Source organism: Plectropomus leopardus, chromosome 1 (genome assembly GCF_026936395.1).
Source record: "Plectropomus leopardus strain MGB_pleo_1.0 chromosome 1, ASM2693639v1, whole genome shotgun sequence".
Lineage (NCBI taxonomy): Eukaryota > Metazoa > Chordata > Actinopteri > Perciformes > Serranidae > Plectropomus > Plectropomus leopardus.
The window spans coordinates 31,207,121-31,234,360 of record NC_142176.1 but is presented as its reverse complement, the minus strand read 5'-3'; the positions used below and the strand labels follow the sequence as shown (position 1 = coordinate 31,234,360).

Sequence of the window (27,240 nt, the reverse complement as noted above, 5' to 3'; positions counted from 1 at the left end):
TGCATAAAGGTTTTAAGAAGAAGAAGGCTCTGCTGTTTCTGGGGTCCAAGAAGAATTAATTAGGCCCAGTAATCAGTGTATTTATAGTACTATAGGTTTACTAAGAGGCCATTTGCTTTTGCTTGGATTTGAAACACTCATGATGTCACAGCAGTGTTTGAAGAGATTCAGCAACAGTGCTGCACCACTTCTGTGTCAGGAACATAGAGGCAGAAGGGAGGATGATGACGAACGGTAACAGCCTTGTGGCTTCACTGAGTAGCTCTTTTTCTCCCGACTCTCTCGTCTTTTATGTGGTTTGTCCAGCTTTTGTGCATAAGCCATAACCACCCTTCTTCTTACCCCCACACATTTGGGATGCAGCCAATAGGGGCATAAAATTGTAGCACTCTGAATGTACAAGGGAAGCAGTTCTCACTCCCTGCCTTGTGGATGCCCTCATCTTCACCCCGACTTTAAGGTGCCTTTAAATGAGCCTCACTCTCCTATCAAAGCCCTGTCCCCCAAAGGTATTTCCGCTGCTGCCACAGTGGTGGGACTGTTGGTCGATGTGGAGGTGTTGAATGAAGCAGTGAAGGTAAACAGGCTCACACAACTATGTGAATGTTACACCACAGTTGTGAGGATATGTGGTATAATGCTTTTTCCAAGGTGCTTTTGTAGGTTTTGCATTCAAAGTGTACACAATTTTCACAGGTTAACTCAAAGTGGCTTTCTAGACATTCAGTTAAAGGTTGCCCACAAAAAATCAAATTTTGTCTGCAGACAAAATCTTAAGCCATATGCCCAAAACCATACCATGAACTATCTAAACTATAGCCCTTTTTACACATAGATTGCGCTATATAGCTGCTACTAAGTCCTGTCTTTTTTGCTGCCTTTGCATTTTCATACAGAACCAAACAACTGCAGCATCATGCCACTCCACTTTGTGATTTTAGACAGCATGCCAGCATGGCAGAATCAAAAGAGGCGTGACAGGCATAACGTTTAAAACCAGCCTCTAATGTGAAAAATAATATATACGTCAGCAGTGCGCTCTAAATAATAACATTTACATTGCATAACATGGCATTAACAATAATTTACCATCCCTGTTATATGGCTACCGGTCTCATTTCACTTCTTGGGGGGTAAGAAGCTTCTGGACCCCATTGTTTTGCCAATTTGTGAACATTCACAGCAGCCATTCTTCTTCTTTGAGTTAGCCACTCACTGCTAACAGTTGCTTATTACATCTCTCTCTGTGGGTTGCACATATATTATGTCGTCAAAACAATACACCTAGGGCATCCATTATCTCTGCTAGAGCGGACGCCCCATGTACAAAAGGCTACGTCAGGTACAGCGGCCATGGGTTTCATTCTAACCCATGGCTCTTTGCCAGTATGTCATACCCTCTCTCTCCCCCTGTCAAGCAAAAAAAAAGCCCAAAACATAATCTTAAAAAAATAAATAGATAAACGCCACACCCGTCCTGCCCATGGTCCTGTCCTGTTTACACAGACACCATTTCAGCAGTGTTATTACCTCTGTTGCTGACTTAAAGGCGAGACAACTCTGCCCTCTTTTTCACCATCATGCCTTTTATAAAGAACATCGAGGCGGTATAACAGCAATATTCCCACATTGAACAGGCAGTGTAAAAGGGACTTGTGACTTGTAATTATATATATATATATATATATATATATATATATATATATATATATATATATATATATATATATATATATATATATATATATATATATATATATACTGTGAATATTAAATTAATACTGTTGTAATAGGTAATCTGATTTCAAAACACCGCATTACAGAGAAAGAGAAACTAAAGAATATGGTGTGGGTATTCATGCCGCTGTATCTGGAAACTCAGCATGTTCCTCTGCTGTGATAAGAAGGATTATATGGTGTGCTGTCAAAGTCAAAGACAATCAGGCAAATATTTAGGAGTATAAACACATGAATTGTTTTTCCTTGCCATTTAATTTGGTCCAATTAACAGGTTAATCTCATGTATCAAACACTAAACAGTGGATTTCAGGCTCAATCGCTGTGAAAATTGTGTCATAACATTAATATCAGTCCCTTGGATTCTGTGTCCCAAGCCTATTTTTAGCCCATATGTGTGTGCTCACATGCAAGTCACGTGTGTATGTAAGTGTGACAGCCATCACTTGTTTGCTTCCCTAACTCTGTTGACAGTGGGTTTTCAGAGAGCCAGCAGCTAAAGCCTAATGTGATTACTGTCTTTGCGAAAGGGCTGGATTGGAGGTTAAGGGGTGGATATGGCTCTCTGTATGTGTGTGTGTGCGTGTGTGTATGATGTGGCGGGGGTACCACTGTGTGGAGCTTCCTTGTCAGATAGCTCTCTCACCATGGCTTGTCCTTTTGAGCTGTGAAGGATCAGCTCACCATAGGCTTGTGATGAAGTGACTGCATTGCGTGCCTGCCTTTGTACTGTGGCTCCCACTGATAATGGCTCCTCTGTCTCCCCACAGCTGAAGAGGCCAAGGAACTGGAAGAAGAGGAGTCAAAGACAGGTCAGCCAATCCACACCTGGTCAAGCCTCAGCCTCTGCGTGCATCAGGGGCCTGCTGTATGTTTTAGCTAGCACTGCTGCACTTATGGCAAAAGCTGGTCAGGACACAGCTGGAAATGAACTTGAGCTAAAAAATGATAATATCAAATTTAAATATATTGAATCTTTAGCATTCAGCACTCTTAGCAGTGTAATCATGCAATGCTGCACACTGTCAGGAGCAAACAACAGTGCATTTTATCCACTGAAGGGTGGTTTCAGTGGGCAGGCAGACCAGACTGAGCCTGTAAACAAGGCAATTAATTCTGCACGCCTGATTTAGAATTGTATATATGTTTTCTAAAACATATTGTAGGTTGAGCATTGAAGTTACAAAAAGACAAAGAAATCACACACAATTTAGCCTGTCTTCTTCAAAATGGAGTCCAGGTGGCAGGATGGTAGGGACCCAACAGAACACGTAACTGAATGTTAAGGTTGTTTACTGAAGTGTGAGCGAATGCTGATGAAGCATGAACGCACGTGAGAAATGAGACGGGCTCCAGGCACCGAACCCATTCAACACAGCAACCCAGTGGCATCACTCTTTCACTATATGTGTGTGTGTAAGTATTTGAGGCAGAGAGAGAGAGACAAGAGCACTAATTTAGTGATGCCAACAAGCTGTTTTACATTATACTTCCCCCCAAAGCTACAGCTATAACAGTAGAATCTATCTTGTCTATAAATTTAATGATAACAAGTTCCACAAGTTACAAGTTCCACAAAATGCCAACAATAGTGCTGCTGTGTCCTGCACTCAAATGATCCTTTTTACCAAGCAGAATTGATTTTTCAGTCCTTGCTGAAATGTGTTATGCATATTGTTGTCGCTTGGAATAAGTCGCTTTGAATTTTTATGATGGATCTTTGAGCAAAATGGACAGACATCACCTGTGACAGTCCTTGCATCACTTAATGTTACTCAGAGTTTGGCAAGTCACTATTCCTTTACATTTAACTAGTTAAAAACACCCTGCAAAGGCAATGCCCACAAGGAGCTAAAAAATGTTGCCTCTCGGTATAAAGAGATTTCATTTTTCACGTCATTTTGTTTCACAATTGTTTAAAGCAGAGCATTTAAATGAAAAAAAAACAAACAACAAACAAACAAAAAAAAAAAAAGAGTGCAGCTCCCCGATTAACTTGCTTTGTTGACAGGCATTCCAGTATTGCAGGGATGTTAACATACAATCCAATCCAGCATCCAATGAGGCACCAGGTAGCCTGGTAGCAACTTAGTTTTGCATGATATCATGTTAGCATTTGTTAACTTACCCGAAACACAGAGTAGCTGCAACATTCCAACAATGACAAGACTCCAGGAAGTTAAAAACATGGCTTAGATATTGTCCAGCACATAAATTTTTGTTTTCTAGGATAGCGAAGGTATGACTCCTCCTACTCTCTCTCTGATTGGCTAGAAGTGTTGCCGCTATAGGTTGAGTTGGTGAGGTTTGTTTGTTACATAACCCCTGTAACACTGCAAGGTGGCATTTTTATGTTTCTGTTTTTGCGCAGTTTAAACAAATGAGATTTAACAGCAGTGTGCAATTAAGTGAGCTTAGAAAGATGCTGTTAGGCATATTTTGTTACCTTTGGACAGAGTCAGGCTAGCTGTTTCCCCTTGATTGAAGACATTGTGCTAAGCTGTGCTAGTTGCTGGCTGTATAGCTTCACATTTACCACGCAGCCATCAGAGTGCTATCGATCTTCTCATCTGCCTCTTGCTAGAAGCAAATAATCATATTTTCTAAAATGTAAAACTTTTCTTTTCTCTTTTTCTTTTTCTACCTGTTCGGTAAAATTAACGTATTACAGGAGATTACTATAACTTCACATTTGACAGAAGGTTCAGGTTTTGCTTAGCACCCATCTTTAGCTTTAATAATGCCAGTGAAGCAGGACAAAATGCTTCTATGCGTGCTTCTTTTTCTGAGATGAGAGTGATGTGATATTTTGCTTACTATGACCTTATGAGTCCAGAATTAATTGCGCCATTAGCAGGCAGAGCAAGCTTCTTCTGCCTGCCCAGCCTCAGCGACTACCCCTCGCAGTCCTGAGCAGTTCTCCCTCAAGCGTTAATGTCATTAGAGTTATTCATTTGACTCCTTCTTTAGTCTGATTGAATTATTTAGCCTTTCTGTGAACGGCAAAGTTAATACCATGTGATTTTAATAAGCTGAGAGGTGAAGGAGAGTCTCTGAGTGAAGGGGGACAATGACTTTCACTCTCTAATGCTTCTCTCATGAATGTTTCAGAGAGATCTGTGCAGCCAGGAGCGGGGTCAGCCATCCCACAACTAGTGAGACTTAATAGTTCAGCTTAAGCGAAAGGGGCAGGGCAAAGGAGAATAGAGCTGGGAGACTGTAGTATGCCTGTACTCCAGCAACAAGACAGCAGACACCCTCATCCTTGCTGCCTCTTGTCATCGCCCATGCACCTGGATGATCCAGGTGGACGTTGTGGGCGGTGAGCTGCTGAAGTCAAGCTAATGGCTCTGCCTTCTGAGATCACTCTGTAAGCACTCCAGACAGGAAGCTTTGTTTTGCCATCTGGCTCCAATTGCGCTGACAAAGCCAGAGGTTCCTGCATGAGACAAAGGAGCTGAAATGAGCCCCACTTTAATAAACCCAGGATGATGGGGAGCCACGTTTGTGTGTTATCTTAATGAGCTGTCCAAAGGAGAGTGCGCCTTTCCTTTCAAAGCCGGCCTGATTTTAACAATAACCAGTGATAACTAGGGACCTGGGCTCGTTCATTTGCAATGGGGTAGGATCCCTTTGTTGCCTTTACAGCCGCAGCAAATAATGTTTAACAAACAGTGGAGCTCAAATTCTGGGTTTATTTGCAGGCGCTGGAGCCAAGAGCAACCCCTTCACACACACTCACAGGTCCACACATGCATACACATGCAAACACACACACACACACACACACACACACACAACGCACAGAGAGAAGCACTGTACTACACTAATCTACATCCACATGCAGAGATACGCAGTGTGCACAGTTCTTGCTGGCTTCATCCCTCACCTCCCCACCTCCTCTCTGAAATGTGTTCAGTAATCTGAGCATGATGTGCTGTTTAGAGGGGGCTGCAGTCACGCAAGTGAAGCTCCTCCTGTCAGAGGCTGGCTTTAGCTTGTGTGCACTAGCCCCTGTCTCCCTAAATCCTGGACTCCAAGGAGTCAGGCCTTAGCAACAAGGCCCTGGAAGAGAGTGTTAGTCAGTGACCCAGTTCTTTCATAGACAAAGAATTGTTGGAAAGAACAATTTGACACGCCCTCTGAAAAGGGAGCTCCATGCGAAAAAGGGTTTTATTAACCCTTCTTAACTGAGGCAAGGTCCCTTGAAGGTGGAACTTTTGGGAACATCAGGCCTTATAAAACTTGATAGCACAAGGAAACTCCACCCTTCACCATATTCTGGTTTCTTCACGCCAAGGCCAACACTGAAAGATGGATGACAGTTGCTAAAATCATATTAAAGCTTCTAGCCCAGTAGCTCATCACCCTAAATGATTTTAAGAAGCTAGCAAGCTAAGGCTGTGTAAAGGTGACTCCCGAGCAGACAGACAGAAACAAGGACAGCTGTACCAGAGTCAAAGTCACCTCACTGCGAATTATATCCCCCCTCTGTCCTGTCTATTGTGTTCTTCACATAGCAATGAAAGTTGTTTAAATATTTCAGTCCAGAGTGGAATTGCATTGTTTTTATTGCCTGGGGAAATATTATCTATTATACATACAGTTATAGTTAGTTAGTTAGTTATTTTTACATGTCTATTTCACCACAACAACTGCATTATAGGAGATTGGGTAATTGCAGGCACAACTAAAGAAATTGATGTAAGATTTTGGTTTATAAAATTTGGTTGTAATTATTATTAATATTATTAAACATTTCCTCATTGAAGATGTATTATTTCACCCACCCACAACCCAGCTGCGTCTCCCTGAATGTGTAACAAGCAAAGTGTAAGCACACTGTGAATGCGCCTATTTAAGCACTACCTCTGAATAGCATTATTGACTTTAGACTAGGTTTTTGTTAGTCAGTGGCACAATCGCTTTCTGCTGCGTCATAACAGCAATGTGCCTGACCACACCTCATTTTAAGACCTACATGTCCATAGGTGGACAGATGGGCTTAAATACGTTTGCTATTTACACAACGTGGGTGTTGGCCAGAAAAAAATGCCTCGTGCCTAAGACTAAAACTAGCCATTATAGTTGTGTTGCGTTGTGCACCAGTTTGCGCCAGGTTTAAGATCAGGCCCTTTGTGTTTTGGTAAGAAATGCCTAATTTAAACTTTTGTGAATTTGAGGAAGAAAAAAAAAGAACAGCACCACAGGGCACTTCTATCCTTTGAGACCTGAGCAAACTGGTTTGGTCTCTCTCCAAAACAGAAAGAGAAACTTAAGAAGAAAAACTAGCAAATAAATAAATAAATAATTAAAATTTAGGGGGGGGAGGGGTGGAAAATATAATGGTAATTATGTAAAATACATTTAAATATAGAATTATAATACATAATACATACACATTACATAATTATAAATATATGTTTTGGACATTTCTCCCTAGTTTTTGAAAATATTTTTCGAAATCCACAAATTTCTTGCAGTTTGCGGAACAGTTCTTGCCAAGTTGCTTATTGCCTTTTTTTCTCTGTTTTTTTCTCTGTTTTCAAAGGAAGTTTGCTCAAGGTTCGATCACTTAAAAAGCGTCTCAGCCTAGCCAAGGAAAATGGATGTTGATCCACGTTTCAATGGGTTTTATTAATCCAGTTTTCTTATCAACATAATTTTACAAACACAATCTAAGCCACAAAGTAAGGGTTGCAGATGGTAGAGTTATAATGTTGGATGAAAAATCCTCTTAGACACATGGCACTATCAAACCAGTGCTTTGTTTTGTTTTTTTCAAACATCGCATACAGTAGTCTTACCTCATAACCCAGTTTGACAGACCTGCAGGTCAATAACATACCATTCCATATTACTACTGTTTGAATGGAGAAGGCCTTGGAAAGCAGCCCCCAGGCAGCTCTGCTTGACATGCCCTCCCTTTTCACTGGCAGCACATACTCAGCCACTGGGCTCTCCCAACGGTCACACATTACTGACTAAAGATATGTAAATAGAACATTCATGTTGCCTTCATTATTAGATGTGGGTCACTGGATAACTTCAAGAGCGCTAATTAAAAGAGCTCCCAGCACACCATTGCTCAGTAGTTGCGCACACATTGCTCAAGCACTGCACTTGTGTTTGGTGCTGGTTCAGTAGCAGACAGTAAGCTACATTTTTACTACTGTGTTTTATTCCGAGGATGAACCCTGAGAGATGCTGTTTTGGTGTTGAAGGCCAAGTTACACTGGTTGGGTAATAATGGGAATCATAAACGATCAAATGAATCTTATACATACATGTAGGTTTCACATAACATTGAATTCTTTCTAATTATGTACAAATAGTTCCCCTGGTTGCTTCTTTCCCTTATTTCTACTTATTAACCTCAGCACAAGAAAGGGTTAAAGTACAAAAGGCCAGTTGCTGAGAAACTTTGTTGTCTTCTTTTTTCCTTCCTTTGCCATAAGTTGGTGAAGTAACTCATCATGGATGTGCTGCACAGCAAGCTACTTTCATAACCTCTCAGAGGTTATCTGCTGGTCTGTGAGGAAAAAGGCCACCTGATCATTGTCAGAAGAGATAGAAGAAAAAATAGCAGCTTCTAAATCATTTGGAATAATGAGTGTTGTCACAGTTAATAAAAGCAGTCAAACCACTCAGTGCTGTGCATCACAACAAGACAATCATCCCACTGCTGACTGGTTTGCATATTAGACAAAAGAAACCAAGTAAAGGAATACTTTTGTGAGAAAATAGGGGTACTTTAGAAGTGAAGGCAGTCCTTTTCGTTGGATGGATCCCCCTGTACAGACGCCATTTACATCCCCCCTCCTCATTCCCCCTTCTGTCATGTAATCTACGTTCCTCTGACAGCACAGCCAAGGCCCTGTGGGAGAGTGCCTATCCATCTCACTACCCCAATCTGCCTCCCCTGTTTGGTTCCACATGAGCACTCGGCTGCTGTGACTAATTAAATAAAGCGCTGTGCCCTCTGCTTCCTGTTAGCCATGGCAAGGTTGGTGCACAGAGATGGAGCAGAGGAGGAGGAGGGGTGCTGAAGGAGGAGGAGACCCAATAACAACTACTGAGCCTGTAATGATGCTCTGGTCTATGAGACAATGAACAAAGTTATGATAATGCTGACATGACCACTAAACAGTATTTGTGTTCACAGATGTTTGTATGATGTAATATTTTGAGTCTTGTTTGTTCTCTTTTTTTTCAGCCATGACGCTACTAAAAAGCTAAGGCAAAGAGAATAAAGGTGAGTATGATTTCAATTTGTATACATATATTTATGCACGCACATGTGTGTGTGTGGGGGGGCATCTTTTATTGTGTCTCTATGTGTCATTTACTTTTTACACTTTCTTTTTCTCCTTATCACAATTGCCTAGTATTCTGAGCTGTAATGCTCTGGATGACACAGTGCCTCTGTAGGTTATGGGTAAGTGCTGCTGTAATGAGGCTAGGCTGCATTAATTCAGCAGACAGTTGCGTATATGAGGAGTCTTGACATTTTGATTTTGGGAATCACTGGCTGATATGACGATATGACAAATCTGTTTCTTTTTTATCAGGCATGCAAACATGAATTTCCTGGTTTGCTCAAAGTCTGATTAATGGTAAACATTTAAGGCGTGAGTCATATCTTTTTTCAACACTATGGAAGTCTCTTCCATTAGGTCTACAGGCTGCAGCCTCCATAGAAAATTTAAAAAGCAACTACAAAACATATTTCTCTTAGTCCCACCCTAATTTGTCAAGTGCTTGTTCCTTGGTGTGTTTCCTTTTTTGCTTATATATATATATTTATATATATATATATATATATATATATATATATACACACATATATATATATATAAGGGTATCTAATGTACGCTTTTTTTTAAGTAAAAGCAAGTAAACTCTTTGCATGTGCTGGGGATACACATTCAGCACCATGGACAGTTCCCCATCTCACACAGTAGAAGAAGGAGGTTGAATGAAGGACAGCAAACTAATCTCAAATGGATTGATATTGCTTGCTGACTTGAATAGATTTCCCTTTTTAATGATACATTTTGGCATTTTAGTCCATAACTTGGATATATTTCTGGGTACTGGTACTGTAACTGCCTCACTTGATCTGAACTGTGGTCTGTTCTGAATTAGAGGACAACCCAGATGAACAAACTGACAGAAGGAAGAGTGTTGATAACTGGGAACACAGACAAACAGATTAGTAACTGGATCCTCCCTGTAGGACATGTGGAGAATTGTTATGTAATCTATGAAACGGTGCGACCAGACTGAGAGGGACCTCGACGGCACAGCCACGTTACATAGAATTATCAGAGAATATACACCACAGATGGCATCCCTGGAGTACTCGACCAGACAGGCTTTCTTCTGACTCCTGATATCAGTGCATCTCCCTCTCTGCGTGTGTGTTACCTCCTGCTGGGTGCATAAAAGGTGGAGGTAGATCTGTTTGCTGCAGTGTGGATTGACTCACACATGAGTGGCCCCTGGCCAGTGTAGACTGGTCCGTCCTCATTTTAGCTGCTATTCACCCCCATTTTTTCCAGAGGACATGCAGATGGTTGTTAGAGAACAGGATATTTATACTTTGTCTTTAGTGTTAATCCATCTATATTTGTAGGAGTCTTTAGGGTCCTCAGTTATGTTATGCTACTTGAGTATCATCGCCTGGTGCTGAGCATCATTCTTGATTTGATTTTTCTTTTCTTTTTTCTTTTGACCATGTTTGAATGTCGGGTAGCTATTTGTTTTGTCTTTTCTTGTTTTGTTTTTTTTCCAAAAAGCAAGAATGATGGTGTATTTTTCCCCCACTTATATTGTCAGATTGAAGGTTGACTGTATAGCTGTATCCCCTATTTTTTAATGACTCTGCTCCACTAGCAGACTGACCTGGACCAAGAGCAGCAGCAATAATACAGCTGTAGGCAGGCAGGCATTTCCAGTAGTGATGGGAGCCAGGGTGCTGGCAGTGTTGGACCCCGTGGCCCTCGGGGAGAGGAATGGGACACTCCCACTGGCCCCATGTTCACTCAACCATGGCCAGCCCGTGTCAGACACTATATCGCTCCCTGGACCCTGCACACGGACCTCTATAGGCCAGGAAAGCCCAAAACCTTGGAGCTATTTTGGGAAAGCAGTGCTGTAACCAACAAAGGACAGGAGTTATGTGGGCAGAGGATATATTTGTGTTCAAAGGAGAAAAATATTTTTCCCTTTTTTTGAGACATGTTTTGATGTTGGATGCTGATATTTTAGAGACATTTTCGAGGCACTCCATCAATTTTGCTTTGACAGATATTGAAGTTTTTTGTCACTGTGGCGCTGGAGTGATAACAGGATGGTGTAGCCAGTCTGTCTTTTGTCAGAAAATTGGATGAATTTTGCTGTTAGTGAATATTTCCTGCTGTTAAGGACACTTGGAAATATATTCTGCTAATCAGGGAGAGCTGTACTGGAAATCCCCACATGCTTAGATTTAACAGCATTTGAGAAACAGTACAGATTTAACCCGTTAAAACCCGAGCTTCAGCTTTGAAAAACATGGGAGAAGGCAATGAGCACCATAACAACATATGGCCCAAAAATAGCAAGAAATAAAAACTTATATTTATGCATTTATTTATTTATAATGGTTATTTGGGACATTTTTCCCTTGTTTTTGAAAATTCTGTAATCATCTCCCCTTTTTAAAACAAAATTTCAAGTCATTTTCCTTGTCACCTTTTACTAATTTCTTTCAAATTTTTGGGACATTTCTTGCCAGGTTGGTAATTTTCCCCCGTGTTTTTGAAAGACACCAAAACAATTTGTACAGGTTTCAAAGGTTTAAATAGCTTGTTAGAGGCATCTGAATTCAGCACAAGAAAACTGACGTTGAACCAGGTTGTAAAGGGTGAATGCACTGTGTATATTTGGTGTTTGTGCATGTGTGTGTACAGTATGGACACACACACACACACACAATTATTGCAGAGGAGGTTGAGAAAAATAAACTGGATGATACTGCTCAGTCTCACCGTGTGACCGCCCAGTCACTTCACCGCTATCTCACATCAGCATACAGTACGGACCTCCACTGTATCTGTTCTTCACTGTGCCTCTTACTCTTACTTTAATAACCAGCAGTTTAGTGTCAATTGTGTGAATACTTTTTATTACAAGGTTGGACAGTCGCAGCCTGTTTTCATTATACCCTGACTGCTCATTGCCATAAAGTCGCAGCATGCAGAGTGAGTAGAAGATGATGGAAGGTGCAGAAAGTAATTTCCTGTAACTAGCCAAAATAAAGTCTGGCCAGTAGGAGTCAAAGAGACAACATTTGTCATTACTGTAGTATCCACTGACCTTCACCGAGACTGTTATTGCTAGGTAATATCCTGCAAGCCCCTCGACCTCTCTGCTGCTGAATCATCCCGGATCAATTATTCTAATATTTGTGTGGCAGTTTTGCTATCGATTAATGCATTTATGCAGAGTGCAGCATATCTTATTTAATAAAGCCAGGCTCTGCATTTAATTAAGTCGTTTTAGAGTGAGGCGGCACTTTGTTTTCATAAACCTTTCGCCTTATCGATACGTGTTCATTCGTGACTTATGTTCATCCACTCAAACTTTTATTGTTTCATTACTGGCAGCCTAGCAGCGATAACATAGTAAATGGCTTTCTGCAGCAACAATTTTGTCGATTGTTAGTGGCTCAGAGTTGCTGTGTGCTACAGTATCAGAAGTACTTTATGTTGATCATTATGGCAACTTTGTGGTCCTGGAAACATAGATGTTAGTAGAAGCAGTTGTGAGTAAAACTTGGACAAAAACCACTGTCATAAATATAGGTCAAAATCCACAATCCTTGGTCTTCCTGGGTACATACTCCTGCCAAAGCTAATGTGATGCTTCAGAAGACTTAGTGAGTCAGCTGGTTATCCTCCAAAGTTATCACTTGAGTTTGAAATTCCCTCTTTGCTTCTGCCCGTAGAAGGACACTCACTGATACTTGTGTAACCACAGTCTCTGAATAATGCTGGTTCCAGCAGCACTTGGAAATAAATGCTGAATATCAGTGTTATTGTTCTTGGGGCACTGGCGATAATGTGTCACATCACACAGCCGACTCGTCTGACTTATATCTGTGAAGTAACATTGTCAGGAAAAACCTTGCAACTTTCCAGGTGAAATTCTGCATCGGATTGCTAGACCTTTCCACATCACCTGCAATGATTTTTTTAAAAGTCTTTTTGTTCTTTTTATGTGTAAAGAGGCAATAAGGATTGGTATTGTGCAGAACCTTGGCCTAGACAGAGATGGCTGCAAATGAGAGCAGAATAAATATTCAAAGGCGGACATGAAGGGAAGAAAGAAAACTCAGTGAAATGAGGAGCAGCATGCACGATCCCGGTCATCTACCTGACGACTTTCATTGAATTTCAATGAGAGAGATTCCATTTTTTTTTTAGAGATAGGCCCTATAGGTGCAATTAGTGCGACATAATAGCACTTTCCCAGCTCCTTCGGCAGAGTTGTGAAATATTGATTTAATTCACCCCTATATATTCACTTAAAGTCTGAAGAATATATCTTATGCTATAGTCGTTTGCAGTAATAGCTTGGGGTTTACTCTGTCATGGTTTTATAAGTACAGACTGCATATAGGGAGTCCTTTCTCAAAGGGGGACGAGATAAAAGGGGTAAAATGGAGTGAAATTTAAATGAAGAATGCTACTGTTAATGTAGTTAAAAAGCCTTCTGCAGCTAGTTGTACAAGATGGGATGATTGGGAAGAAGAGTGAAGGACGAGGAGAGACAGAGGGGGCTCCTCCTGTTCCTCTCTGCTGTATGTGGCAGGTGAGGCCCTGCAGACACTGATGATGTCAGACAGGACACTTACGTTGGACTCCCTCCAGGGAAGTGTCTTGAAGTGGAGTTTGACTCACTATTCCAGTATCTCTGATCTCTGCATTATTTATGCTTTTGTCTCAGCCATTTATCAGCATTTTTATACCTCGCAGCCTCATTCTACAGTACATCTCCTGTGATGGAATAGGCTGCAGCGATGATAGCCTCTGAGGGAAGCCAATAACCGAATATAGTAGCTCATATTGATATCAGAAAAGTGTGGAATGGACAAGTGTGCTGCGTAGCAGTCTCTGCATACCGTTGAGAACCTTGGCAAGCATCCATTCACATCAAAATAGTGCACTGAAAAATAAAATATAACGAGGAAAACGCTGTGCTGGCTCCACTCTCTTACCTTTATATTAATTCATAGGACATGAAACTGGTAATATGTGAGCTGTGGTAAGAGTTGCACAGCAACCGAATCGCTGATCAATGACAGCTAATGAACACGGCAGGAGTTCTGCTCTGTTTGCCTCTCGACAGAGAGCTGCCTTCTCCAGAGAGCTCTTTTTCTCCTGTTTTTGCCAGAAAAGCACAGGAGCCTTCATTGAAACCAACTGCCTCTGGGCTCAATTAACTACCATAGATTACTCATAATGCAGATGAGAGACTGTATACAAGATCAGCGGTGTGTTAAAGTTGAAAAACACACAAATGGTGCATGCATGGATACAGACAACTGGGACACTATGATGCTGAGATGTGTATTCAATGTATATTTGATTTTAAAAAAATGATCTCCATGAAAATGGCCATGACAAGCAAACTTGTGCAGCATCTCTACTTTAATAAAAGTAATCATCCCATTAATGGAAATAGACATTATGTGCATGCAAAAGCAAGTACTCCCTGAGGCTATTTTAGAATGCGTTATGCACTAAAAACTTGACATCAGACAATAGGCAAACTCATATGTAAAAAGTAAAAGGTTGAACTGTATCTATAGTCTCTATAGAATAACTTGTGATTGTGTTAAATGTTGCAGACATGTGGTCACAGGCACACCCTGCCACACCTGCGACCCTGCAGCAGAGTTAAAGCGGTGGATGTATGTTTTGCCATGTTGTCGTGAGCAATTGAGAACACCATGGTGATGACATGGTTTGCTTTGTGTGTGGTCACCGGGCCATGGCCCTTGTCATAACATATTAGCGTCACTTAGAATCCCTCACTCAGGCCGATTACTGTCACTCTCTCTTCCTACTAACACTTTCTCTGAACAGTTGTCAAATTCAACAATCTCTGCTGTTTTGGCAACGTGATTATCAGCCTTTCTCTTATGTTTTTTGTTTGTTTGTTTGTTGGGTTTTTTTGTTGCACTTTAAAAGAAGTTCTGCTCAGCAATGCCGAGCATATAGTTTTAAACCTAAATTAGTCCTGTCACAAGTAGTATTTTCAAATGGATCCAAGACTATTGTTTACAAAGGATTGCTATCAAAGAGAATCTGTTCAGCACCAGAGAATTTACAGATGGCACAAACCTAAATAATGAACAGTCCCCCCCACTGTGATGGAAAGATGGTAAACATGTTGCTTATTGAACGGGGAGATGACTTTTAGGTGCAGCTTTCTGAAGTGTGCACACATTGTCGTGAAAATGCAGGAGAAGTTGCTCAAATAGTGGGAGCTTAAACATGCACGTCTTTACAGGCCAACTAACTGCTTCGGTGCGTTTTATTACTGGAGAAGTAGATTAACTAATGAGATAAGGAGGACCGTGATCAAACATGCACCGCAAGTCATTCAAAATCAAGCGCACAGAAACGATGCTGTTGAAATGCACTTGAGGATGTCGTGGAAGGAGTTTTCTTTTTAACTAGAGCATCAGAAATGATTGTTTTATTGTTTCACATGCAGCTAATTAGTGGTGCATTAGTGAATATTCAAACTGTCAGTCAGTTAGAAATGATCATTTTAGTCTCATTAGCTCTGGTTGGTTGGTCAAATGACCACTGTTTATCTTTTTTTTTCCATTGCTGTTTTTTCAAGCAATTACCTGCTTGTCTGTTTCATCTCCATCTCTCCATGTTACCGCCGGTGACACTGGCAACAACATGGTGTAGAGAGGCAGTGGGGTGTCAGTAATTGTGCATCAGGCAGCAATGGTTCATTGCTTTTAAATGGGTACCAAACTATTCTTACACATTATGAAACAGTATTATATTCTACATTATGCAATAAAAAAAAACGCACACATATATATATAGCACTGACCTCTGTGCATACCCAATGAAAAGGGTGTTATTGACATGTCACAGTCCCTCAGACATTGCTCGGTTCTGCTCCATTCAGCTCATACGGTGACAGTCACCTTCATGCTGCGTCAATGGGACAGCACGGGTTGAAGACAGTCGCTTGGCATGTCGCCCTGTGCGACTCCTAATATCCGTCTAGATTAACATACTGAGAATATAAGTGGTTTAGGGTAAATGACTGACTTTCCTCTTGATGTGGCCTGCATCCCAGCATGAGTGCAGAATAAACTGCGACTCTTTCTTTTCCACTCTTTCTACCTTTCTCCCGGTACTGAGTCACCTCGCCTTTGGGGCTTACCACAGGAGTCTCTTCAAATGATCCTTTAGACTGAAGTGGAGAATCAAGATTAATGCACTTTCACGTCCCGCCCAGGCTTCGGGGGAAAAAGTCTTATAATTAACACCGGGGGGGCTGCAGGCGGCTGTGGAGAGAGGTCGAGGGTGGGGTTCCTGGACCATGGAGAAAGAGCTGATGAAGGTGTGAGATTTTTAGAGTGTGATGTATGCTGCTGTATTGGAATAATAGTGGAGTGGTAACAGAATGATCTGTCAGACACTCAGTCTGGCTTATTGTTATTGGGACAAAGTGGAGGGGCCTGTATCAAGAGCTGCTGCATTACTGTATCATTATGGTGATTATTATTACACGCTGTGACCTATATGAATTATCACTGAGGCAGACGATTGCACTTTTTTCCTAGTCCTGTAGACCTGCTCCTGCAGACTCATTTCTTTGAAACTGTTTTCTGTTTTTCTTTCTATGTAGTTAGTAACTTTTATAAAAAATAACTTACAGTGTACAGTGTACAGTGGTCCATCCAAGTGTACAGTGGTACATAAAACAGACAATTTGTAAAAAAAAAAAAAATAAATAATGATAATAATAATAATAATAATGAAATCATCTTACTCCTCCTTGTAGTACTTCTAATGCATAATCTGCTGCAGCTGAAGAAAAATGACCAATCAGAGCTGAGGATTCTCTAACGCAGCTGTCAATCATGTCAGTCTCTGCTTGTGAGCTACAGTCAAACTGTCAGACTAGACAGTATCGATCAAATCAAGAATATGTCACTACATTGCATATTTTTCTCCTTAAATGTTTCCAGAAATATATTTTAATGTACTGTTGGGCTGTAAAATGAGAGTTTGTGACTCCACCACCATGTTGAAGAAAGCTGAGACAGAACAAAGAACCACCCACCAACCAGAGCAAACTTTCTCATTTTACATCTAAACGGAACACTAAATTATCTTTCTGAAAACATCTTCGATGGGAAAGAGGCAATGGAGTTACAGAATCTTGATTCATATTTGATCACCGCTGCCTAGTTTCACAGTTTGACTGCAGTTCAAAAGCTTATTTTCCTTCAGCCGTGGTGGATTCTTAGAAATGCTATTAGAAGCAGCAGAAGGAGGAACATGATTTTTTTTGTTCACAGACTGTTTGTCTCATGTACTTCTGTAGTGTATATGTAGTGACAGTTTTAGCATATATGACAAAAAGATATTTCAACAAAAGTTACCAACTGTAATTTGAAATAAATATCCGCCCCAGCCTCCAGGGAAAATGACAAAAATGTAACTCTATTAAAATTTAGCAGTTCAAAGAAATGCTAAAGCTATAATTTAAAAGAGTACAAATATATTCATTTCTTTTGTCGATGAGAATAAGTTGAAAAGACTCTCAAAATGTATCTTCGCAACTCACTCTGCAAGTTAGAATATTTCCCAAAAAATGTCAAACTATTCCTTTAATAATTCATCTTTAAAAGACATTGCCTGAAAATAAGCCTTATTAAAAGCCTCTAAAATGTTTCTATGATACTTTATTGTATGTAATCAGCAACATTTTACAAACCAGATAGCCTAATGACAGACTTTCTAATGTCAAATTTCCAATATTTCTGACTTCACAACTTGTTTGAAAAAAGAGGAGGCAAGAGTAAGAGACAGAGAAGAGAAGAGACGATACAGTACTTACCTTTATTCGTAGAGACACACCCCCCCACACACACAGTTTACTTGAAGACTATGTTCTTCAATGCACAGTTAAGCCTAATAATAATATCCTCTTATATCTCTTCCCACGCTGAAGATACTAACCGCTTTTTAGATATATCCCACACTCCACTGTTTGTGTTCTGCAGTTCCCACGGGATCCTAGTTCCATTTCAGCGCTCTACTGTATATTGAAGCGTGCAAGGCATTTGTCGAAATGTAAATGCATCCATAAAAGCAGATCTTTGTACCCCTCTCTGAGTGGTATAATTATCCATTCTCGCGCAGAGAAATTGTCACGGTGTGTTTGATCATCTGGTAATGATCTTTAAGTATCACCAAGGTTTAGCTGCTTCCTCATTATCCCGAATACTTCTCCAAGGTTAGTCCCAAACATTTACTTTCACAGTCCCACACCTGCTGTTTGTCTTTGATACTTGCTCTGATTTCCGTTGTTTCTGTCTGTGTCAAAAAGCTCTGTTTTTAGGTGTGATGTTACACAAGTATATAAATATAAAAAAGACAGAGGAGAGGGCTCGGGGGGGAGGGTTACTGATGGGGAGAATGAAATATGGCACTTACATTTCAATGTAAATGAGGAAAGAAATGGGCACCGTGTGGATCTACAGTGGTTCATTAGATTGAATCCACTGTGCCGCTGTATCTTTCACGTGAACAATCTCCTATAGGCCGAGTAAATTAGTGTGCAATCCCGTGTACCTGCTGTAAATGAATCTGTCCATCAGCCTGTGTCTCGGGTGTTGGAGTGCAGGAATGATTCTGCCCTGCCGCAGCTGCTTTGGATTCTCAGACGGAGAGAAGCTGTTCGTTAAGCACTTAAGTTGGAGTTTACTTTTTGATTGCCTCTGTTAACAATCCCAGGAGGGAAAAAAATCTTTTTAAGGTTCCTGTTGTTCCCTAAGATTCTAAATGACTGTGCTGCGGATGTTCATCTGGTGTCTCGGTAAAGGTCTTTCAAATCACCTCTGACCTCAACAGCTCGCATGACTCCTCTTTGAAATACACATCCTTAGATCTCTCTCGAGGCACGCAGGGCTTTTTTTGAATCTGATGAGAAAAATGCATGTGTGAAAAACTGTGTTGTGTTCATTTGGGTGATGGATAAGTTGGCAAGTCAGATTACCCTCTGACAGGGAGCAAATGGAAGCCAGACTGCACTCTCAGATGCAGCGCTGCTCGGCGAAACAGATATTCTTCTGCAAGCTTCGCAATTTGCAAAGACTCCTATCATTTAGAATGACAGACTTTATTACTGTTTCAGTTTTGGCTTTGACATTTTGAAGCTGTTAGCAATGCCCTTAGGGTTTCATTTATGATTTATCCACATCGCACCAGCCTGTCATGTGTAAAATGTAATAAAGGGATGATAATGAGCGTCAATTAGGAGGAAGGAGAAGCTCACATACAGAAGTTGGGTGTTTTTTTATTATTATTTCCTGTGATGAAATATTAAGATAGACACAGTGAGTGCTTCAAACACGAGAATGCTCAGAGTCAAAGCAACTTTACTGGATGTCTAAATCAAATGTAGATTCGTGACAGGTTTAGACAAGTAAAGCTGAGGTCTTAATGGGACACAGAGCACAAGCAGAATCTCCACTGTACAGATTATTGGCTCCTCTAGGGGTATTTATGTTCTGATCTCACCAGGAAACACAAATTAACAGATCTGTCCTGATGGGCAAGTCCGCTGTTTTTATTCAGAAGTCCACTTGCATGCAGACATAGCTGACTGGCTTGAATAATGTATCTAAAAGCCGAACCTCCAAGCATATAGCCAACTATATTGCTTTTAAAAGCTTCAAGTAGGAGAGCTTCATGTGTGACATAATTAAATTCCACCCAAGTTAATTCAGACTGTTTAATGATGCAGGGAGAACAATTTCTTTCGCTGTGCCAGCGGAGGGGTGGTCCGCTGGGGCTACGAGTGAGGAGAAGCATTGGAAGTTCAGAAAGACTCTTGCGATACAGAGAGGAGGATGTGGAGATGGAGAGAGACTTGAGGGTTGGAGTATCCTTGAAAATATAGCTTCCTGTTAGTATGATTGCTTATTTAATAATGAAAAATTTGTTTTTTTGTTGGCTGTTTTTTTTAAGTTTTTTATGCCTCTGCACTGATGATAAGCATGCTTGGAGTTAATGTGTATTCGGGTTGTCCAGCAGTCCGTCCATTCATCTGTCCCATTCTCGTGGACATAACACCTCAAGAACGCATTCACGGGATTTCTTAAAATTTGGCACGAACATTCACTCACAGATGAACTGATTAGGTTTCGGTGGTCAAAGGACAGTGGGATCTCGCATCTATCTCATTCTAATGAATGCAAGACCTCAAAAACACCTTGAAGGATTTTCTTTGAATTTGGTGCAAACATCCACTTGGACTCAAGAAGGAAGAGATTAGGATTTGGTGGTCAAAGGTCACTGTGAGCTCACAAAACATGTTTTTGGCCATAACTCAAGAATTCATAAGCTAATTATGACAACATTTTACACAAATGTCTAATAGGATAAAATGATGACGTGATGACATGTTATATCCAGAGGTCAAAGGCCACCTTCACTGTTGCATCATAATGTTCTGCATAAACACTTTTCTTGCCTTTACTTAACCTCATAAGTCAGGAACTGAAAGGAAGACACATGGTCAGATACTAAATTGGTGATACTAATGCTGGGTGTCAATTTTGAAACTGTGCTGATTATAGAACCTCTGTGCTGCTGGGAAAAGATTTGTGTGAAGCCTCCACGTTTTCACAGTAAGTGCGACATGATGGGTGTGTTGAGGCATACCACCATGAGGCAATAATTCTATTTTAACTATGTCTTATGAATAGGACTGTCCCAATCAGATTGGAAGGATCGGTATCAGACCCGATCAACATATTTTTGAACTGATTGTGATCGGTTATTTTGAAGACACGCCCTGCTCTGTCCTTTGTTTATGTTGGCGGTCACACAGGTGTCATAAACAGAGAGCACGACTTGCGGCAGATATTCAGGTGTTATTGTTATGCTGCTACTCCAGTAAGTGCTTATAACATGAATGGTAGAAAATTATTTGTACTCTGCATTTGAAATTAAATGTTACCTGTAGGATAACCTCTGCTCACTTTAGTCATTGGGTTAGCGGTTGGTTACTTAGAGCAGCCTGCACTGTTACGTTATTTTTCAAAGCTAATAACCTCTCCCACGGTGAACAGCCTGACATTATTCGTATTGTGGTTTTGTGTCGTTTTCCAGGAGTCGGGGCCAGACGTCGGGTAGGAGATGAGTCTGGCGGGTAATCCCACTCCACCTATCCATCAACCTGGAGACTATTTCCAGCGTCCCCTACAGAATGTCAAAGCCTCGCTGAGCAGAAGATGAGTCCATCATCTTCTTTCTAAGACTTTCCCTCGAGTTTCCATCAAAACACATAAACACATCATGTGCCATTATTTTCTATTGCCCTCGCCTCCCTCTTCTGTCAATGGAGGGCGGTGGCGGTGAATGAACGCAGTTGAGCGGGGTTGTTCCGTGCAGTATGCAAAAGAGAAGCTCTGTTTGAAAACTACAGGATGTGACAGGATCCTTTCTCTGTCGCTGACATCACTCCGTATGGGTTGTGATGGGGCATGTGCCAGAGATCTCCTGTCTAATAGGAAGTGAGACACTTAAAGAGATGACCCTGCCTCAGTTGCCATCACTGTCTCTCTGCCAGGGAGAGAGCTTGGCTCTCCCATTACTCCTGCACTTGCTAATTAGCGTCTGTCGCTGGAGTAACTTGTACCTGTCAGTGTGTGCTACTCTCCTATATTCAGTAACTTGAGGGAATTGAAATTGAATGCCAGCTAAGCTCCAACAAACTGCAAATGGTGCATGGGATACACCCTGATTTTCTCACTGACCTGACAGCCTTATATGTAAGAAATTGTTTTTAATGAACACACACTATCTCAGCTAGTTTCTGCTGCCGGGGTGGAATGTTTTATCTCCTCCAGACTAGGGGCTGTACCGGTTGTTTTATTGCATTTATTTTGAGGTACTCGAGCAAGTCCCTGTGCCATATGTCCATGTATGAATGCCAAAGCCTTTTGTGTTAGATAACGCAGTGCCTATTTACATTAAAGAGACGTGGTGAAACTGCCTGGTCATTGGTAATTATTGGTCCTGTTTCCGGGGCCACTTTGAGCTCGTTCAGGCAGAGCAAGGTCGAGTTTATTACAGACATTTCTTCACCCGCAGGATTAGCCATGCTGCTCAAATTCATCCTTCCACTTTTCCATTAGTTGATTTATCTGCCGACTAGACTCTTTTACATAATGAGTAAAACATGAATTATGGTCAAAGTAATACAAATATTTCATTTACATGCAGATCAACACTGACATGTTGAATTGTTCCCAGTTAGACGCAGTCCTATTTTAGGGCTAATCCCTTTCTGTTTGCAGATGCTCAGTCATCCCAAACATTTTACTTGTTTTGAATAATGGATTTTCTCTGTGATTGTTTGTTGCTGTCACACAAGAAATGGCTACCTTGCATCAAGTCTGACTTGTAGAAGTTGTGCAGAAATACCTTGCCAGCACACACGTGCACAGGAGCACAAGCACATACTGTGTCCTCCTCCTAAGCTGAATGAGACTGTTGATCAAACCCCAGGCTGTGCCCAAACGCGCAGATCTCTCTGTACAGTAGCCCTTGACCTTGCTGTGTGTCCTCATGGCCCAGACACCCGCTTGAAATTAAATTACAGATTAGTGGCTCCAGGCCCAAAGAGGGGTTTATTTGGTTGGCCCCTCTCTGAGAAGCGCTCATTCTCTCATTCAGGGACTGGAAAAAATGTCATGGGATTTAAGAAGAAAATGCCAGTCTTGAAGACATTTTCTTCTGAGTGTGAGCGCCAGAGCCAATGGTCCTCAAAAACTGAAATGTGTGCAAAGACTTCTAAATCTTACATTGTAGGAAGAAGGGACATGGGGCTGGTGGGGATGTGTGCTATGGGGATGTGAAAAATGAGTTCTTGGAAGTAAAATAAATGTTTTAAAAATCATGAAAAAAAAGAAAGAAAACCAAATCCAAACTGAAGGAACTGTGATGAAACAGCAGCTCACTTGTCTCACATCCCTGTGAGACAAAAGACGCCGATGCCAAGCCCTCATTAATTTGGTATGTTAAGCCTTTCACAATCCCTAATTCCAAATTACATTTACATCAAACAACATTCAAAAACAAGTGATAGTAAATTGGCAATCACAGAAAAAGTATGAATCATAGATATGTTGTCACTGTAGAAAAGGGGGGAAATGAGACAAACATGTTATTAAAGCAAAAAGAATACACAACTTCTTACTAAAAGGAAAGATAACCACTTTATTTGGCTGAATTAGGGCATGTGTCCACACAACGTTTTTTTGTTTGTTTGTTTGTTTGTTTGTTTTTTTAAGGACACGGAAGTGACCAAATATGTTACTGCCCGTCAGCAGTCTACTGGCAGTTCACACCAAGAACACATTTCTCTGCAGCGGTCAGCAGTGATTCGTATTCCCTGCTCCTCTAATCACTCAGAGAGCTCTGTCCCCGTCTCTCTGTTCAGTGTGGACAGGAGGAAAAATTACAGTGATCTAAATGCACATGTGGGAATGTGACTATTGTCTTAAGACAGACTTGATACTTGTAATTGAAACATTCTCTGTATAAAGCAACTGCAGCCCTGTGTAGTCAAATGCAGTGAGTGCAGACTGTACTTACAAATTCAGTCAAAATTTGTTCAAATACGTGGCAGCACGCAGCACAAGCCTGCTATCAGTAGACCTGCCAACTGCAGTTCTCCACTTAACTTACTTCACATGCATAATTGATCACACTTAATGTCACCTCTCACGGACCTGGGCACATGGGGATAAATGTTTAAGATGCTAATGTCACATCTTTATTTATCTATCAAAATAAAACACTTGGCAGGGCTTTGTGTTGCCCCATAGCCAAGCCTCAGACCTCATCACACACAGCAGAGAACATTTCACAGATTAAATCATATTGAAGTGAAGTGTATGCCTGTATAATGACCACTGGAAAAAAACTGCAGGTATCCCAAATTATCAGTCTTCACTCTAGGAATGTACAGCGGCAGGAGCCAAAAGTAAAACAGCTAAAAGTCATTACAAGTTACAAATACAGGAAAAGGGGTGGGGAAATGCAATAAATAATAATAACATAAAATGTTGAAAATGTGTAACAAAACAAAAAAAAAGATAAAAGAGATTAAAAAAATAATAGGAATTTTGATGATAATTATAAATATAGTTATCTGGGCATTTCCCCTATTTTTGAATTATTATTAACTCTGAATAAATCTTTCCCTCTATCTCTACCTCTCTTTTTTAAAAACTTTTAAAACTTTTTTCTTGTCACCTTTTTCTAATTTCTTGAAGTTTTCTTTTATCAAGTTGCCCAGTGCCTTTTTATTCATGTTTTCAAAGGAAGTCAAATCAAGTTGCTCCGGTTTCAAAGCTTTAAATGCATGTGAAATGTGTATGAACGATGCACAAGAAAACTGTCGTGTTTCAAAGGGTTTAACTGCCGCGCACATATAGGCACACTTTATAAGATAGTGCAAGTTATTTAGGAACACATCCGATGGCTATTTGTGGCCAGAAAGCATAAACACTCCAGCAGTCAATTTCACTCAAATAAAGTGATGCAAAAAAATGTGCTATCAGTGCAGAAGAAATGAAACAGTATGTTGGAGCGAGAGAGAGAACACCAGTGCTCCTTTTTTCAGAGAGCTCTCCACAATCTGCAGAGCTCACATACCCTGGCTCAGACTGCAGTTCAATCACGCCGTAGATTTATATTAGCACTTCTGCTACTCCGCATTTGACTTGATTTGAACATGAGGTCCCAGTAAAGCAGTCACTGAAATGAGGCCAGATGTGCTCCTTAAATTTTAGTACACAGTAAATGCTTAGTGTGCTCTTTCGTAAATATCCTCCTTTATTTCCCCCCTCCTTTTCTTTAGCGGATACTTCAACGTAAGCATGTACACTTATTACAGCCTTTCACTGTTTTTCCCCCCTTCTAAAAGTAAATTCATTCACATAGAGAGGAGGCAGCTGGCAGCTAGTGGTCCATGTTCTGTTTGGGATGGGACACCTGAGGTCAGCGGCTCTCGGTCCAAGTGCTCTGCATCCAGAGCTCTGTCGCTTTCATTCTAGCAGTCTAATCAAGGACTGCTTCACACCAGGGACAGCGAGTGAATGCAATTAAGTAGCTGGTAGTAAAGAAAACCAGTTCCAGGATTGAAGACCACTGTGTAATTGGTTTATTCATGGAATCGTGGGATACTCCATCACAAGTTATCAAGGTGCATGTAAATAGCTTGGGCTACAGCCAGTAGTCAGTTAACTCTGGGCGTAAGCGTGGTGTGTAAACACTACGAATTCTGCTCACTGTGAGCATCCTTGCATCATTTTTACGATCTGCTGGGTTTGTTCACCGCTTAAGGAGGAAACACTGCCAGCACTTTACGCTGTGTTTTATTTCTCCTGAGGAGGTTCGATAATGTATTTAGTATGCAGAGGCGGGAGGAAAACATAAAACACGCAAATCAACTGTGATAGTGATCCACCAATATGAAAGCGGACACTGTGGCTGATATTAATGCTCAGAGAATATTCATGTTACATATATATTTCATGTGTGAATGTACACAAATTAATTCAGACTTAATTAAAACCCAGGTTTATGCATAACATTGTAAAACAATCGGCTGATGCAATAACTTCTTTAATAACTATGGAAAAATGGAGTAAAGGAGTTTTCAGAGTAAAGGAGCAAAAAGGAGTATTTTAACATATCTGCTAGGCCTATAATAACACACAAATGTAACATATTCATGGTTTGCTAAAGTACAATATGAACATTTTTGCCTTTTGCAACATTTGAATTGTGCATTAAAGTCGGTTAGATGTGACTGTCTTGCTGAGATTTATTTAGTTTAGCTTTGCCAAGTATAAAGACAGGAGTAAAAAGCAGCTTGCCTGGGTCTGGTCATCAGTTAAAGCCTGCCAACTCCTCTAAAACTGTCTATGACAAGACTTCAGGATTGTTTTACCATTGATAAAGTTATGGTAGCTGCTTCTAGTCCTTATGCAAAGCTAGGCTGACTGTGTGCTAGCTGTATCTTTATATTTAACAGATAGATATGAGTAATTAGTGGTAACAGTCTTGTCATCTAACTCTCAGCAAAGAACGTAAATTTGTGTATTTCGGAACATATCAGCTCTAACTCTTTAAAACACGACCAAATAAATCTACTGAAAACTACACGTTCTCACAAACAATCTGACTAATTGTAGGTGAAAACATTGCAAAAGCCACTTGATATAATTTTTGTATTAAAAACTCAAAGCAAATACAGTATATGTTTAGTGTAGCAAGCTCTAGTAGTTCTTGTGTGAAAAATTACTGTGTTACAGCAGCCTTGGATAAAAGGTTCAAACACCACTCATATGCACATTATAGTCTAAGAATGGGTTTTTGAGTTAAAGTAGAACAGCTAAACAAATTTACGCAAATACAGCTCCATGTTTCATTATCACTTCAGTGGTGAGATGTCACATTGGAGTGTAAAATAACTCTTCTTTAATTGTAAGTCCTCATCAGACAGTGTGTGTAAAATGCAAGTATAGCTGTAAAGAAAAGGCTGATAGATCTTCAGAAAACGTCTTTAGGTCCTTGTTTATGTTCCACAAGTCTTTAAAAGCTGTACATACCTGCTAGTGTATCTTCAAGGACAAAAGAGTTGCTTTCGAGGTTAGAAGAAATTCCTTGAGTGAATCATGATGTGAAAGTGAGAGAAGAAACAAAATAACTTGAAAGCTCCTGAATTCATAACACTCTTCATCTTCCACCCTGAATGGCAAGCAGCCTCACTGGGCATGAGATGTTGACGTAAGGATTTAAGAGAGTCAGAAAATGAAGGTTTCTGTTGGGAGGGCAGGCATGCCAAGCTAGAATGAAAAGAGACAATTGAGGTGCTAAGAAGTAAAGCCTCGATCCAAAAAAACGAAAGAATACCAGCTGTGAATATATACACAGGGATTTTTGTATAGCTTTTAGGTTACACTGTCACGTCACTCCTTTTCATATATCTACTGTTAAAAAACAGTGTAAAGACAAATAATATTTGCAGCAGCGAGATGGAGAATAAGATCATGGTTTGGTACAGCTGTAATAATAGGGTGACTATTTTATTGTCATAGTGAAGAGGGAGCTGAGCCTGAAAGAAAAGCTTCTGGTTCAGCAGCGGATACCTATACAAAGCCCT

General features: G+C 40.6%; 1 protein-coding gene across 1 annotated transcript in view; it reads left to right on the top strand.

The window, feature by feature from the left end:
* The window catches only part of cd276 (CD276 molecule), a 74,508-nt gene extending 52,453 nt beyond the window's left edge, over positions 1–22,055 (top strand). Inside the window, exons 6-8 of the mRNA XM_042514260.2 lie at positions 2,508–2,549; positions 8,954–8,992; positions 21,171–22,055. Of these exons, the coding sequence (XP_042370194.1) occupies positions 2,508–2,549; positions 8,954–8,976 (65 nt within the window). The 3' untranslated portion in view covers positions 8,977–8,992; positions 21,171–22,055. The remainder of the gene's footprint in view (positions 1–2,507; positions 2,550–8,953; positions 8,993–21,170) is intronic.
* The last annotated feature ends 5,185 nt before the right edge of the window (positions 22,056–27,240 follow it).